General features: G+C 35.3%; 1 protein-coding gene across 2 annotated transcripts in view; it reads left to right on the top strand.

Moving 5' to 3' along the window:
* Positions 1-16,017, top strand: part of Tfap2d (transcription factor AP-2 delta) — a 52,100-nt gene extending 36,083 nt beyond the window's left edge. For both annotated transcript variants that reach the window (XM_010631105.2, XM_033763189.1), the window contains 2 exons: positions 321-434; positions 15,609-16,017. In XM_010631105.2, the coding sequence (XP_010629407.1) occupies positions 321-434; positions 15,609-15,828 (334 nt within the window). In that variant the 3' untranslated portion in view covers positions 15,829-16,017. The remainder of the gene's footprint in view (positions 1-320; positions 435-15,608) is intronic.
* The last annotated feature ends 896 nt before the right edge of the window (positions 16,018-16,913 follow it).

The raw sequence follows: 16,913 nt of genomic DNA, 5'->3' as shown, positions 1-16,913 counted from the left end.
TTCTGATGAATTATCATTTATCCTGAAGTTAATCTGTGAATATCCTCTTTACAAATGAACATTGGTTTTGTTAGTGCCCACGGAGCATTATTATTATTATTATTTTTGTGTGTGCTTTATGATCATGCTACAATCCTTTGGAGCAAAAGTCACCATTGCGAACCTCAATTGTATACTGTGGGTAAAACCTCGGAGGTGTCTAGATGCACTTTTTTCTTGTCCTTTTTTAAAAGACAGAGTCAATGTTGGTAAAATGTCATGTCATGAAATTACAACCCCATTTTAAAAGTTCACTTTCAATTATATATCTTTCATTTTAGGCAAATTTGTAAAGAGTTCCAAGACCTCCTGAGCCAAGATAGATCACCACTGGGATCCTCCAGACCCACTCCAATTCTAGACCTTGACATCCAGAGACACTTGACACATTTCAGGTAAGACTTGTTTTCCTATTTACTCAGATTCTCTTTTAAGTAGTTAGACCAGCTTCATCAGTCCAGATCTTTGCATCTTTGTTTTCCTACCACAGTGCCACTTAAGGTAGTTTTCACATGTGAAAAATGGTAGCTGTTCCATATTGCTAGGATTGCTATGACAAAATACCTTACGCTGGATAACTTATTAAAAGACAGAAATTTATTTCTAGAGATTTTAAGTGGTTGAGAAGACAATTCAATTATATGAAATAATATATATGCTTAAAAGAGTTGGAATTTACTCTGCCAAATCAGAGATTTTAAATAAAATACTTTATTTTTCAATATGTCACAAGTTTACTTAATAATAAGCACATATCTGGAGACTCAATTTAGGATTTATCTTCCCAAAATTCACCACGTGTAACATACACTTATTTGAAGATTTTTCTGCCACCGAGTTAAAGACAGAAAGAAAAATATAATAATATTGGGGAAAATATAATGCCTATGAAAGTTAAGAGCAAAACATTTTAAAGTCAAGAGAAAATTTTCTAAGCTCAGCTCTTCTACATGTGAACCAGTTTGCTTGGAATTAATTACATACTCTTTTAAACCTTTATTTCTCTAGCTAAATGATCTAAGAACACCTAAAATAAGAAAAAGAATTCACAGTATGCATTCAATAAATGATGTATTATTTTCCTCCACTACTAATACAAGTTTAAAAGATACAGATGGTTCAAGTATTTTTTCTATAAAACATTTTCCATATTTTGTTTGGTATACACTAAAGGGTTTATAATTTTTACAGAAGTTAAATTTAGATTTTAATTTTTACTCAGATTCAATTTGAATTTGATTTTTACATCACAAGTATTCTCTAAGGAAGAAATTACTATTAAAATACACAGAAATGGGGTTCTATGTCATGTGTACTAAGTTGTTTTCTAATCACAGACACTATAGCCTTTATTGTATAGTAAGCTCTCCTTTTCTGTCTCAAAACAAAATAGAACTTCAACATATACGTTGAGTATCAGCAACTGTGTAAGTAAATGGGTAATACAGGTCTTTGCTCAGCCTAGGCACAACCTGCTAATTTGTTGGTACTTCATTCGCTAATCTAATGCCACAGAATTTGTTAGAGAAAACGTTCACTTCTAAATATGAGATGAATGACCCTTACTAGGCTTTAAATGTTGGAATTAAATTCTCCATACAGGCAGGATATGATACATGCTGGTGCTCAACAGCTTGAGAGAACCTCAGAGAATAACTAAATATTGGGTAAATGGTTATTCTCACCCTCAGTAAAAATGAAAGGGAAATTATATTAGAGGCATAAAACTCTCAAAATTATATATGGCTACAGATTCTTAATTAATTTGAAGCAACATAAAACTATACATTTAAATATTCTAACACTATATTGTATTTTGTATATTTATAACAAATTATAATAATTAATAAAAATAGTAATTACAACAGTATCATCTATAACATTTTGTATTTGTATGTTAAGCATTTTGAAGAGCAGAAAGTTATAATTTCCTGTTTTTTATGTTATCTAAATGCTTGCCAGAATTTGAATTTATTGTTCTTTATACTGTGAATTATTTACTGGGTTTTTTTTCTTTTGGTATCAGGCATCAAACTCCGGTCCTTGCAAATGCATAGAGTTCTCCTTTATCTCCTTTATCTGCGCCATCACCAACACTTGCTATTTTCTTTTATAATGGCCACACTAAGTGATATTCTCTCATGGTTTTCATTTTCATTTCCCTAATGATTAGTGATTTTTGAACAAATATATTATCTTTGGAAAAAATATTTATTCAAATTCTTTGCCCTGTTTTAAGTTACTTTGTTTTATGTTGTTGAGTTGCAGTTCTTTAAATATTCTGGGTACTAGCCCTCTATCAGATATAAAATTTGTAAATATTTTCTTACATTTCATTCTGTTGCTTGTGTCTCTGATACACAGCATTAATTCTCTGATGATGAGAGCTGGGTTCTATTTCATGCATACTAAGATATTTCCAGTTGAAGGCCTCAATGGACAGTGAGCTCTCTTTTTCTAACTCAAAACAGAATAAAACTACAGCATGGGCCAGGGATGTAGCCCAGTGGCACAGTGCCTACCTTGCAATTTCAGTCCCCAGTAAAGGAAAAAAAAAAAAAAAAACCTACATCATGTACAGTGAACATTAGTAACTGTGTGAAATAAATAGGCAAAACAGTTGTTTGCTCAGCACAAGCCATATGAGTTTAATGTTCCTTACAAGGGTTTATATGATCTTAGTTACCTATTCTTATGGAATATTTTTTTACTGGGTATTTTTACTTTATTTATTTATTTATTTTTGGCTAGTGCTTTTCATGTCACATCTAGAAAATCCTTGGGAAATCTAATGTCTTGAAATTTTCCCCTACATTTTCTTTTATTTATCTATCTATCTATCTATCTATCTATCTATCTATCTATCTATCTATCTATCTATCTATCTATCTATTTATTTATTGGTACCAGGGATCAAACTGGGGTCCTTGCACTTTTGAGGCAGGTGGCAGAATCACTGAGCTAAATCCCCGGCCCTTCTCCAAGTTTTCTTCTACGAGATTTATAGTTTTAGGTCTTACCTTTAGGGCTTTGAAGTATTTTGAGTTAATTTTTACATATGGTATAAAGTCCAACTTCATTCTTTCATACATCTTAAATTATATCCTTTGAAACAAAAGATACATAGTTAGCATTTCAAATTAAAACCCAAATTGAAGGCTCTCAATGTAGCTTTAATTGAATTTAAATATGTGGATTTTTTATATATTAAAAATTTTACATATTATGTATTACATATATTAAAAGACAACAATAAAATATCTTAAGGACAGTTTAGTAAGAATTGGCTTATTTCCAGACATGATGGTGCATGCCTATAATCCTGGCTTTCAGGAGGTGGACGTAGGAAGATCACACCAGTTCAAGCCCAGGCTGTGCTACATCGTCAGTTCAAAAACAGCCTGAACTACATAGAGACACTGCCCCTCCCCCAAAAAGTAGGCTTGCTGTCTGACCTTAACATAGACTCTTGTGATTTACAAGTGTACACTTTAAACCTGGTCTAACAGTATCAATTTTAGAGCTTTTTAAAAGTCTTAACCACAAGAGTATATATTTAAAGATCAGTTCCCATAGGTCTATGATGGAATTTAGGCATCTATGTTATTTTTAAAGCTCTGAAGTTGACTCTGATATGAAAGTTTAAGAATAATTGTTATGAAACAGGCTTAAACTATTAGCTTTTTTCCCCTTTTTGGAAGTAACACAATTGGAATTTGATTTTTAAAAGACACTGAAAATTATTTAATGTTCTGTCTTGTACATCAATGTATTAAAGGATTCTACATCTATGATTCTTTAATAATCTGGGTTAAATGTGTGTTAATACAGAGTATCACTTTCATATTAATCCACTGCAGGTGGTAACTGTGATTTTGAAAGGACCATAAATTTAAGAAAAAGATGAAGGGCCAGGGATTTAGCTCAGTGGTTCCGCCGCCTGCCTCGCAAGCATGAGGACCCGAGTTCGATAAGGAACCGTATTACAGGTCTTTGAAAATGAGTAATTGACAGTCTAATTTTTCACTGTTTTTTGTTGAATTCTGTCTGAAAAAGAAGTGAAGAGGGAACAGAATTGAATCGGCACTCTAATTAGTAACATCCACTTGTATTACCATTTTTTATTCTTAATCAAAGTCTCCTTCCCAGTGCAGAGCACTTGAAATTCTTCCTTGTAAGATTGCCGATTCAATACCCAGAGAACAGTGACTTGCTTATAGCACACTGAATATATCTAAAAAAGATCAGGAATAATCTGGCCTTGTAAAGCACAGATAACTACTTCCCATTTCTGTGGCAAGATGACACATCTGTGTATTCTGGGAAACTGTGAGCACGGCAGTGACCGTCTCTCGATTTGCAGCTTGGAAAGCAGCTTCTTTCCATCAAGCTGATAGGAGGCAGGTTTATTCCTTATATATAATTTGCCGAGTGCCAACAGCAGTGTGAATTGTTGTACAAAACACAACAGACACCTCTACACCTACCAGAAAGGGGAAGAGGTTTGATTGAACTCTGCAGATGACCCTATAGATTCAACATCCCCAGGACTGGCTTTGGCAATTAGACCCAGGTGGCATGGGGTTTCACAGACAGAACACAGCTCAAAAAGAAACCCACAGCCATAATTTTTGGAATGTTACATGTTTGCTTCCTAAAGATTTCAGGAAATCTTAGTGAATTTTCCCATCTTTGTCTCTCATTTTCTCATAATCTCCTTGAATCTGACGTCAAGCAAAAGCACATTTGATGATATAAATAAGGAAAATTTAGACACTTTTTAATGCCCAATTCAGAAAAGACAATTTATCAGAAAAAAGTAGGGCTGGGGATTTAGCTTAGTGGTTCCACCGCCTGCCTTGAAAGCACAAGGGCCCAAGTTCGATCCCTAAAAAAAAAAAAAAAAAAAAAAAAAGAAAAAATTAAGGAAGAGTTCTGTTTTCAGAACCCACTCTAGGAAAGTGAAATTTTATTTTTTCTTGTATTTCACTGTGCTAATGGCAGATAGTGAAACGATGACTGATGGAGCACCACATTCTTTAGGAATATTCAAAATGGAGAATAATTACATACAAAGATGTCTGTGGGAAATTCTGCAAAACAGGATTAAGAAGGGTACTAGTGATTACCTGGGGCAATCAGGAAAGACTTTCACCTTCTATGCATAATGCCTAGCATATAATATGTGTCCGGTAGATATGTTAATTAATGTAAATTAGCATAATATCTCAATTCAGTCTTGGATGTATTCTCTACTGGTTCATTCCCAAGACCATGGTATTTTAATTGGGCCACAGGCCAGAGAAGTGAATTGATGGATATTCTTAATTCTCCTATTTGCATCAAAAAGTATAGTGACACCTTCTTAGAAATAGACTTAACCAGTACTCTCATAATTTTTGGAAATAAGAAATATATAGACAGATATCTATGTGGCTGCCAGTGATTACATTTTCTTCATTGATTCTCTGTGTTGGAAGGTCCTTTACATTTCCTACTCTCTGTCAACATTCAGATCTTCTTTCCAACATCCCTGTCAAGTTGTCACCCATTTCTGGCTTGAAAACTTTCAATGACAGACTGCTCCTTACCTCTAACAACTCTGTTAGAAATGTTGTCTTTGACTGAGACAACACTCTCCCTAACAGCCCATTCCTTGGGGACCTTACAGAGTCAGTTTAATCCTGCCCTCCCTCCACCCGCCCAATTTCTAAAAGCAGCTTTCATGTCCCTGAATTTTCTTTTCTAGAGTTATTTATCTTCATTTCTTTAGTGACCCCCACACAGCAGGCATTCCAGTCAACTCAACTGGCATTTTCTGAGTGCTGTGTTCTTGGCAGCTCGCTGAAAAGAGGAATCTGCCCTTGTTTTTGTGTGAACATCTTTCGTCTTCTTCAAGGAGCCTAAAGTGTGTATAAATTACTGGTGGCATTTTTTTCTCCACTTTCTTGGGCTAGGACAGTGGTGCACATGTGATGGGGGGAAATCAGAAGCAATTGATTTTATTAATCTTGTGAAAACTTTTTTTAGTGTCAGAAGAGAAATGAAGAGATTTAATTAAATCTCTAATATGAAAATAAAACCTCATAGGATACATTATATAACTAAACATAGCAAGGAATAAGTAAAATTATCATCGGGCCAGGGATTTAGCTCAGTGGTGCCACCTCCTGCCTTGCAAGCACAAGGTCCCTAGTTGGATCCCTGGTACCAAAAAAATTATCACCCCTCCGTCAGAATGTTCTTCTAGGTCTACTTCCTTTATATTTAAGAATATGGGAAATGCAAGGTCTGAATTGTGAAGAAAAGAAAAACCCAGTTTACCAAACAAGGCTCTTTGTAATGCTGAAATTAAACTTTAAAACATAACCTAGGGCCGGGGATTGGGCTCAGTGGTTCCAGTTCTGCTGCCACTGCCTTGCTCGCAAAGTTCAAGGGCCCAAGTTTGATCCCCGGTACAAAAAACAAAAGTTAACCTAAACTCCAAAAGTGAAAGTCACACCCAGTTGCAAAGAAAAAGCATCCTATAAATAGTCAGATCTAATTCACTAAACATCAACACATTAAGATTTGCATATGAATAAAAACAAGCTTTGTTTGAAGTAAAACTCTTGCTAGCAAAAATGTAGACTAAAAATGAAACATGCAAGAGTTTTGACTTCCTCAGTAAACAAGAGCAATCAGGATGGTTGTTCTTTTATTAATCTGTATTAAAGTATTTACCACACCTTTATTATTAAGCAGAAAATTACAGAATTAAATAAATTGCCAGTACTATGGATCTTCACAATTTGCATAGCATCAAACTAAAGATCGAAAGAGTGTTAATGAGAAAAATATTCTACCAGAATTTGAAACTCAAGGATCATAATCTCAAGGCCAATCTGGGCAGCCTGGTGGGGCCTTGTTTCAAAACTGTGGGGTAGGAATTGGGGGGACATAGCTCAGCACTCTCAGGTTTCAATTCCCAGTACTAAAAAAAAAAAAAAAAAAAATCAGTGTCACTGAAAACTGCTTTCTCACCTGTAAAAAAATATAGTGAAGATGTCAAAAATATTGTCAGCTTCAAAATTTGACTTGAATATGATTGACTGGACTCTCCTCATGTATGTAATAATTGTATCCTTAGTCTGCTTCGCTAATGAGTTGGATTAAAGTAAAAATGGAATCACAATGACCTGTTTTTCTTTTGGAACCTGAAAGAAGCAGAAGGAACATTACTTTAAAGTGGTATGTGGATACATATCTCCCAATCTGACTGAGATACAGAATACTCATGAGAATACTTCCCTAATGGGAACTTGCAGAGTACTAGTGCTTCATGGTCAAGGTTTTTCAATTTTTTTCTTTTTTTTTTTTGTACCAGGGATTGAACTCAGAACCTTGCTATTGTGAGGCAGGCAGCAGAATCACTGAGCTAAATCTCAGGACTTCAAGGTTTTTCATTCAAGAAAACTTTACTGTTAAACCTATCTTGAAGTGCTACAGTTCGTACTAGCATGTCAAAGACTCCTGGAACTCTTCACCCCAGCTTTCAAAAGTTGATCACAAAAGCTATTCCTATGTTTCAGAATATATGTCAAAATTCCATAGGACTAAAGTTCCTAGGGGAATGCTAACGAAGTTCAAATAGACATATTATTTGGTATTATTTCTTGATCCTAATGGAATATGTCCAACTTCCTGGCTTCATTTAAAATGAATGAGAACTGTTTAAGAAACACTGGTCCTTTGGACACCATCACAAAATATTTAAATTGGGATCTCTACAGTGAGGCCTACTCATCAAAATAAGCCTACTGGGTAATTTCTTGTGTGTGTTTAGTGTGTAGGATTGAGAATCATCATCTAAGGAAATCATAGAACCCTTGAGGGTTTTGTCAAGAGCTTGATAATGAGTAGATTTCAATGATTCCTCATCACCATCCACCAGGGAACCAGATACCTTCAGTATATACCTTAATTAAAATCCATTTATAAAATACTTGGGGCCAAGAGATAAGATACAATAATGTAGGAAGTATGCACAGTCAGCTGGTTTCCCTTTTATTGCTTCTTCTAATCAGTTAGGCTACAAAAAATAAGTATGACTCATATCTGAGAGGATAAGCCCGGGTACTTTCTCCCATGTGAGGTCTCTCTCAACGGCTGGTATTTAGAGGTTGTTCAGCTAAAGAGAGATGGAAAACCTTATCCTCAAGGGTCTAAAGAAGAGGAAAGTTTGGCAGAGGACACTTTCAAACCTTTGCTGTTGTTCAGTTCCCCAGAATCCTTTCCTCAATGCTGTTTTTGTGACTGGAAGAAAGCATTCTCTGGTGGCCACCTACTACTGTAAGGGGAAATGCACACTGAGCCTCAGACTACACTTGGCCCCCATCTGGAATACCTGAATAATCCAAAAACAAAGGAAAGCGTAGCTTTTCTCCCTGTACATCTTGTTGCTTGCATGCTTCCCCAAAGCAGAAGAGCAGAGCTGAGGCTGTTACAGGTGCTGTTCATGAAACTCTAGATATTAAAAGATACATAACAAACCATGCAATGGAATGTAACAGAATGATAGAAACATTAGCCTAAGCTTACTGTTTCAACCTTCATGTACACCAAAAGAAATGAAGCAGAACAGAATTTTGCTTGTCAAATATTTCCCAGGCAGAAAGCGGAGATTTAGGGCTGGGGTTGTAATTTAGTTGTAGAGCGTTTTTCTGTCTTGCCAGAAAGCCCTAGGTTTAATCCTTAGCATGGAAAAAGGGGTATGGTAGAAATTTCACAAAATGAAATCAGCTTTTAGTGTGATTGTGTACATAGGCACAGCAGATTATTTTCCCTTGATTTTGAGATTTCTGTTTGGAAGCATTAAAGTATCAATTACTTCCAGCAAAACAAAGCTAGAGAAATCCACCCACAACTAATAGACACAACTGAGTGGCTCAGTCTTCAGTTAAAAGTACTAATGAAACTTTCATCACTTTTTCAGTCCATACTAAATCAAGGTTTGCTTGGTAGATAGGAAAATACTAGATACCAGCCCCAATTCTTGCTAAGATGAAAAGAATTCTAGGAAGATCCTATGGGAGCCTACTTTATGCTGTATTTTAGAAAACTCTTTTAGTAGTTTAGCGTAAATTAGTGTAGACAAATAAACTAACATAAAGTTAAGGCATTTCTGAAGGACAATTAGGGCAATATGTGTATAGCCTAAAACATTTAGCTAGCAAAAAAACAGCTAAATGTAAAGCATATTTACTTAGATTAAATGAGGTAAATTGGCTTTAGTTCCTCTAATAAATATACATTCAGAATCCTAGAATAGTTTATATTCTGCTTATCCTGAAGCTTTGGATATTTCAAAGGTAATTATAAGTAAGATCTTGACCATAAGCAATGAAATACACTTAACTAAGGATTGCAAAGTGTGAAAAAAGCCTATGAAATTTTTATTATATACATAAGTTTCCTAATAGGTCATTATTGTCAAGTATTATTTACCAAGTATAGACTGAGTTGAAAAGGGATTCTAACTACCATCTTATTAATCAAACTATAATGTATTTTCTCATAACATAGTTTCATCTCTTCTACCCTCTATTCTACCTTTTCTTTTATTTCTGGGTCTCAACTTCACTATTAACTGCTGATAGCAATTACAGTTTAAACTTTTGAGGTAAGTTTTGCTTCAAAAATGTTGAAAGCTGTATTAGTAGAACTATTCAGAACAAATCTATTGATCAAGAAGAGGATGCTACTTCATGTTCTGGAGATTCTGGAGATCAAATCTAGGGCCTTGAGCATGCTAAACATGTGCTTTACCACTAAGCTACATCTCCAGTGTCAAGTATTTTTTTGTTTGTTTGTTTGTTTTTTGTTTTTGTTTTTGTATTTTTGGTACTGGGAATTGAACTCGGGTCCTTGTGCTTGCAAGGCAGGCCACCAAACCGCTGAGCTAAATCCCCGGCATGAAGTGATATTTTAAACAGTAGCACATGTTCACAAGCACATAGACACACACTCACACACATATAATCTTCCTAGAAAAGATTCCCTACCCAGTAGGGTCCTTTCAGTTGCAGAAATGTGAACCCTTAGACAATAATGTTTAGGCGTTAAATTGTATCCAGGAGTCACTGCCCTCCTGAACTAAACCAGTAAGAGATTTGATTTATGTTGCAGAAGAGTGCCTTAGAGAATGTCAATAGGGAGGTCTAAACAAACAGGAGTTTTTAAAATCATGAATAAAATTAAGACTGTGACTTTCAAATTAAAGTCACATTTACCCTAACGTCAGGTGCCATAAACTACAGCAGTCTCGATTTTCTCAGCAGGTGTTTGCATTGCTCACAGTTAGTTTTCAAAGCCTTTCTATTCCTCAGTGTGAAATTAGTAATAGGAACATGAAACCAATGAGCTGGAATCTACTTATAGAAATGGAGACAAAGAAGATGAGTAAGAATATGATTAGGGTAGACCTACCTTCTGGGTCTGCGTACCTACCACCCAAACCTCAAATTTTGACTCTTGATTTTTGAGTTCATACTTACTGTTCTTAAATTCTTTCTCCCTGTGAATTACACTTGAATTAGACCTCTCCTTTGGTACACTGCAGCACTGATTTCCTTTATACCCAAGTGGATATGTTTTCATTAATCTCCCTTAAATTTCATATAATTTATTTTGTTCCATCAGTTAAGTTGTCTACCAAATATTGTTTGCTACCAAGCACAGGAAAAGGCAGCACAGTTCTTTTATTGTGCTGTCAACTGAACCCATGCAACATTTCAGCGGTCACTTCTATTTTTTAAATGCTAATGCTAAAGTTTTAATAAACCATGGCATGAACAAATTGTGCTGAGTCCATTTAATGGAATCTTTGTCAGCAATAAAAAGAAATAATCTATTGATAAATGCAACATGGATGAATCTCAAAATTATTATGCTGGACTGGGGGCATAGCTCAGTGGTAGACCACTTGCCTACTATGCAAAAGGCCCGGGGTTTGATCTCTAGTATGGGGAAAAAAATCTGATAGTTATATGATATTTAGGGAGAAAGTTAGGACAGGAATATAGCAGTGATTGCCAGGAGCTGAAGGTGCAGAAGGGGCATGAAATGATTTAAAGCACGCCTGAGAAAACTTTTAATGGTGGGAGTAACACAATTGTATGGGTTTGTTGAAATTCAGCTGACTGAAATGAGTGAGTAAAGCTTGATAAAAGTAAAGTAAATTCAAACATGGTAAGTTCATTTTTTAAAACTATCCCATTATAGAAATGTCAGAAGACTAATTAAACATAATGTAATAACTCAGAGTTTCTAAAACTCATCTCTTTCTAATTATTAAGGCACGTTACTCTGTTCAATTTCACTACTTTGTTTTCTATGTTTTATAATTTCTCCAAGATCATCTTTGAAAACTGTGCCTGCATTTCCTTATCCAAAAATATAGCTTCTTGAGACCTAACAAATGTCTCAACTCCATTAATTATACTATTGCTAGTATTAAATTCTTTGAAAAGGCAGCAAAATATCTTAATTATTATTTAAATTTGTTATGTGCTAACAAAGCACTACCCTCCCCTGCTCCCAAATATTGGGCCCATTTTTGTATTATACATCTTCTTCATTCTTGGAACACAGACCTAAAACTAAATCCTACTACTCTAGAGAACAGAAACTCCCATATTTCAGCCTTTGGTTATCCCAATTAATGGCATACTCTGATCCCCACCCCTTCTGCTTAAAAGGTGGTTTCCTCCTGGGGGTAACTAATACTCAAATACTGGCTGGATGCAAAGTCAGGTAGAGTGTGAGTTAATAATAATCTTCCAGAATTTCAGACTTCTTATGTAAGTTGCATATTTTTGGAAGCAAGAGAGCCTATCAGTTGGGAGGAATCTTTTGGTGCAGCAAAAACTGTTTTTATAACATGGAGAAAGAAGGCATTTATGTAGCTCTATCAACTTTGTACTTAATTTTAAAATTCCTGCCATTAGACCAGAAAGTAAGTGAGAAAAATCGTCATCTTTCTGGACTATAAAGGAGTCCACAGAAAATTATGATGTCAGAGAATGAGCTAAAACTGCTAATAGAAATGTAGTTTACAAAAACAAACAAACAAAAAACAGTAAATCCTCCATCCTGAGAGAAACATAAGTGTAAAGGCAATAAGTAATATCCAATCTCATTGGTAAATTATTAATTTTATCTGTTGGGTCTCCTTTCCTCATCTATAAAACAGAAACAACAATAGCTACTTCTTAGTATCACAGCTAATACTTTATGATGTGCTACATACAAAGAATTTAGGGCCCGGTTATATTGTAATTCAAATAGTGGCTATTAATTTCAATATCTATCCACAATGAAAACACATACTGTGTTCTCAGCTACTGATGAAGAGATGAGTCACAACCAAGAGGATGTGGCAAGATGATTGAAAATAAAATTTTTCTTACAGTGCAAGAAACTCTAAACAGAAACAAAACATGGGAAATGGAGCAGTATATGTCCAGAGGCAACCATGTAGACATTAAGGGATGGCTTCACTCAGTTCTTTTGTAGATATTATTACAATTACTTCTACCACTACTCTAACAATTCTCTGATCAATCCCAAATCATATGAATTATTCTCTAGTAGTGGTATCATTGTAAAAAAAGAGCTGAAATGCATTTTTCTGCTCAACCGTAGAAGGGAAGGCAGAAAAGATTTGTATGTATCTGAATTTGGAGAATATCTTATATTACAAATTTTGATGCAAATAACTGCATAAGCCTCGACTATTGTTGTTTATTAAATGATTGAAGATTGAATTAGTTTTTAAAATCTGTGTTAGTTATGACTGAGGCATGGGGCAAGCTTTGTAAAATATTCAGAGGAAAAGACTGTGGCAATATAATAAAAGGATGTAAAAGAATTTTTATCCGTAACTATGAATACATTACAACCAACACTAACATTTATTAAGCGCTTAGTGTAGGTTTAGCATTGCCTGAGTTCTCTGCATGGATTAACATAAATAACAATCTTTATGGTAGCTCCTACTATTACTTTCTTTGAGGTATATCAGAAGGCTACCTTAGACTCCATAACCTTTCTTCGTATTGTTTTAAAATCTCATTATTGACCTTGCCTAGCATAGCAGAGGCCTCAAATTTAATCTCCAGCATGGCAAAATAAAATGTTATTGTACTGGTAGCTTCCTGTTGCTGGAACACAACACCTGACACTAATAAATTACAAGTGAAGAGGTTCATTTTTGCTCTCAGTTTCAGAAGTTTCATTCCATAGTCAGTGCGCTCCAAGTCAGAAGCATCATGGGGGAAGGCATGGTGAAGGAAAGATCTTTTTCTCACAACTCAGGAGCAGAGGAGAAGAGAAAGAGTGCAGTAAAGAGACATACCCTTTGGGCTGGGGATTTAACTCAGTGATGCCACCGCCTGCCTCACAAGCACAAAGCCCCGAGTTTGATCCCATCCCCAGTACCAACAAAAAAAGAGAGATACACCCTTCAAGGCCTCCAGTGACCTTCTATCTCCAACTAGGCTCCTCCTAATATTCAGCTATGAATTTAATGGGTTGAAAATATTATAATTATATATGCAGCATTAATTGCCTTCTCAAAGCCCCTCTGAGCACATGAGACTTATGAGACTTTTGGGGGGCATTTGATATCTAAACATTAGAATTGTTTTTCTGTTAAAGATTATATATCCAAAAAGAATTAACTAGAATTAGTTAACATATTATAACAGATAGTAGCAGCTAATATTAAAAACCGCTGCTGTTATAGTAACTATGACAATTTAGAACTTGTAAGCTTCATGTGTTGAATATATTATACACCTATAATAAATATTTATAATATATGCATTTATATGCATAGTTTGTGGCAATAATTTTTGTTATAGTATTATAAAACATAAATTATGTAAAGCAGACTGAAAGTATAACTTCATAAAAATTTATACTAGTGAAAAACTTGTGTATTTTCTGTTCCCAAGAAGAGTGAAGCTACAGTTATACATATATGTCCATGGTTGCAAGGAGTATCTACATTGAGATTATCACAAAATTTCTATATTTTTTGTGTTTTTCTGAAGCAAAAACACTTACTGGTACAATTTAGATATACATAAAATGGGGAATTTGCACCTGCACATGATATACTTGATTCCTTTTTTTCCCACTCCCTACTCCCTTCTACATTTTATAGTTAAAATTATTAGTTATTAGTTAGCTTTCAAGGCCCAAAGAATTTCTTATGCGATAAGTTAGAATTCTATCCTCTCTCATATAGGAATCTGGAGGTGAGTAGATTCCTTCCACATTATTCTGTCTGCCATCAAGGTGGTTATCTTCATCTGTATAGTGGGTATATTTTAAGAAGAAATAGAGAGAATTGCATACATTACTTTCCTTTGGGTTCTATTGTGATAGATTAATGTCATGTCCACACTTAGTTGGAAGTGAAACTTGACAGTATAGTCTCAAATTGGTACCCATGGGCTCAGAAAAACAATTCTATTATGAGAAGATGAAGTTAGAGAAATCAGTAGCTATCAGGTGCATTTATCAAGTATGATTTCTTCATGTTTGGTTTATTGCCATAATAGCATATATAATACTCTTGAAGACAAGATGATTTCTACACATAGGAAGTTACATTTCTAATTACTTCCTAATGCAATGGAAAATCAAGTCATATATTAAACATTCAGACTTGCTAATAATCAGTGCATATCAAGTCTATTAGTGACAAGTCATTTTCCAAATACAATAAATACCTAGCTTACTAATGAGTTCTGTTACAGGAGAATGGATCATAATTTGGATTTGTTTGTAAGTTGACCAAGTGAGTCTTATATAATATACCTGTGAAAGTAGTGACTAGAATATTCATAACTCAGGAACTTACTGTAGGCCCTACACTTCTTTTTTTTCTTTTTATTGAGTTTATTGGTACATTCTAGGTATACAGTACAGTTACATTTATTATTGGGATCTTGTACTTTTACATGACAGGTCTCGGTTCTCATTTTTTCCCCTTGTCCTTGCCCTTTCTTCACCCCCTCCTCCCCTCCCCATTTACAAGCACTTTATTTCCATTTTTCAATTTTCTCATATTTTTTCTTTTCCCTTATTCCCCTTCCCCTACCCTTCCCACTTTCCCTACACCTTTAGCCCTTTTCTTCCTATTTCACATAGTTAATTATCCCTTTAGGATCTTCTGTACTAGTATAGTTTTTCACACCAGAGAAACTATTCGGTATTTACATATGTGTGACTTATTTATTTCACTTAGGAGTGCATCCTCAAAATGTATCCACTTTCCTATGAATGACTCTAATTTCTCATTCTTTATGGCTGAGTAGTATTCCATTTTATGGAAAAAACCACATCACACTTCTTATGGTTAATGTCAGTACTTGAGTTATGTAGTATCTTCCATAATGCTCAAAAACATTTAGGAAGTCAAGAAACTCGTGTTCAGTTGAATGTTCTAGATTAAATGGGGAGGGAATTTATTGTTCCAAAAGATTTACCTGTTTTTTTCTACCTCTTCTCATTTCCAGTTTGATCACTCATGGCTTTGGGACTCCAGCAATATGTGCAGCTCTAAGCACTTTCCAGACAGTCCTCAGTGAGATGCTGAACTACTTGGAAAAACACACTTCTCACAAAAATGGTGGAGCGGCAGATTCTGGCCAAGGACATGCCACCTCGGAGAAAGCCCCCCTGCGGAAAACTTCAGAAGCTGCCGTGAAAGAGGGAAAAACAGAAAAGACAGACTAGCTACATCAAACAGAATCTATTTCCAGAGAGTCTTGCTGCTGATATTTTTTCTAATATATATATCATTGAGGGTGACTAATCTTCGGTGGACCAAATAACTACCCTCCCCCAACCCTACGTTTGAAAAAAAAGTGGAAATGAAACATAAAACAAAAAAAGGACAAATTCATAAAAAAAAAAAAAAAGAAAAAAGGGAAACAGCAGTGTAATCGTGTGATGAAATTGTCACTTTTTAATTTTAGGTTATGATTAACTCCTTCTGTGCACGTAGTTTATTGTTCCGAATTATATACACCACTGTTTTTAAGCACTTCTGGACTTTGGAGAGGCAGCAAATGCTTTTTCATGTTTGACTGATGCACTTTCTTATCCTGCTCTGTAGTTAGGGATTAGAAAGCATGAACAAACTGGAATCTACCACAATTGCTCATAGTGCCAGTCTTTCTTGACTTAGCTCCCTGTAACTCAATAGTGCCTCTTTCCATTATATAGACCAATCTGAAAATGAATCCATTAATAAATACTTGGGAAGCTGAAAAGGACAGTCATGAATTGCTATCCTGTGAACTGACAGCCATTCTAAAAATTTTGGTTACTCCTCATCCACTTAAGTACCAGTGCCTTGGTGGTATTTTAAAATTCTAGAAAGCTCTCCTTCAGACTGTAATGTTCCCCTTGTGGGTTTATTTATCCACCCAATAGCTAAGTAGACATTCAGAAAGCAGACGCTGTATGAGTGAGAGTTGAATTCATTTCTCCGTTCTTCTGATATCACCAATGGAACAGGTTAAGGAAACAGACTGTATTGAGTGGGTTGGGGTAGTTTTGCTACTGCCAGACTCTTGATGGGGAACAATGGCATTGGGTTCCCTGCAAATGTATGGGAATGGGAACAATGATCTTTCTGGGAAGTCCCACCTCTCAGAGATGGGCGATGAGACCAAGGAAATAGAGGTGGCCCCTGTGAAGCACTGTGGCTGATGATTGTGAGGTTAAAATGAGAGCCGTTCTTTTTCTACCTTTGTGCTTCTTCTACCTGCCTGATAGATAGCTGTGTTCTACACCGTTAGAGGCACAAAAGCATT

Source organism: Fukomys damarensis, unplaced genomic scaffold (genome assembly GCF_012274545.1).
Source record: "Fukomys damarensis isolate Sample0158 unplaced genomic scaffold, DMR_v1.0_HiC HiC_scaffold_14, whole genome shotgun sequence".
NCBI lineage: Eukaryota > Metazoa > Chordata > Mammalia > Rodentia > Bathyergidae > Fukomys > Fukomys damarensis.
This window is presented reverse-complemented; position numbering and strand designations above follow the sequence as displayed.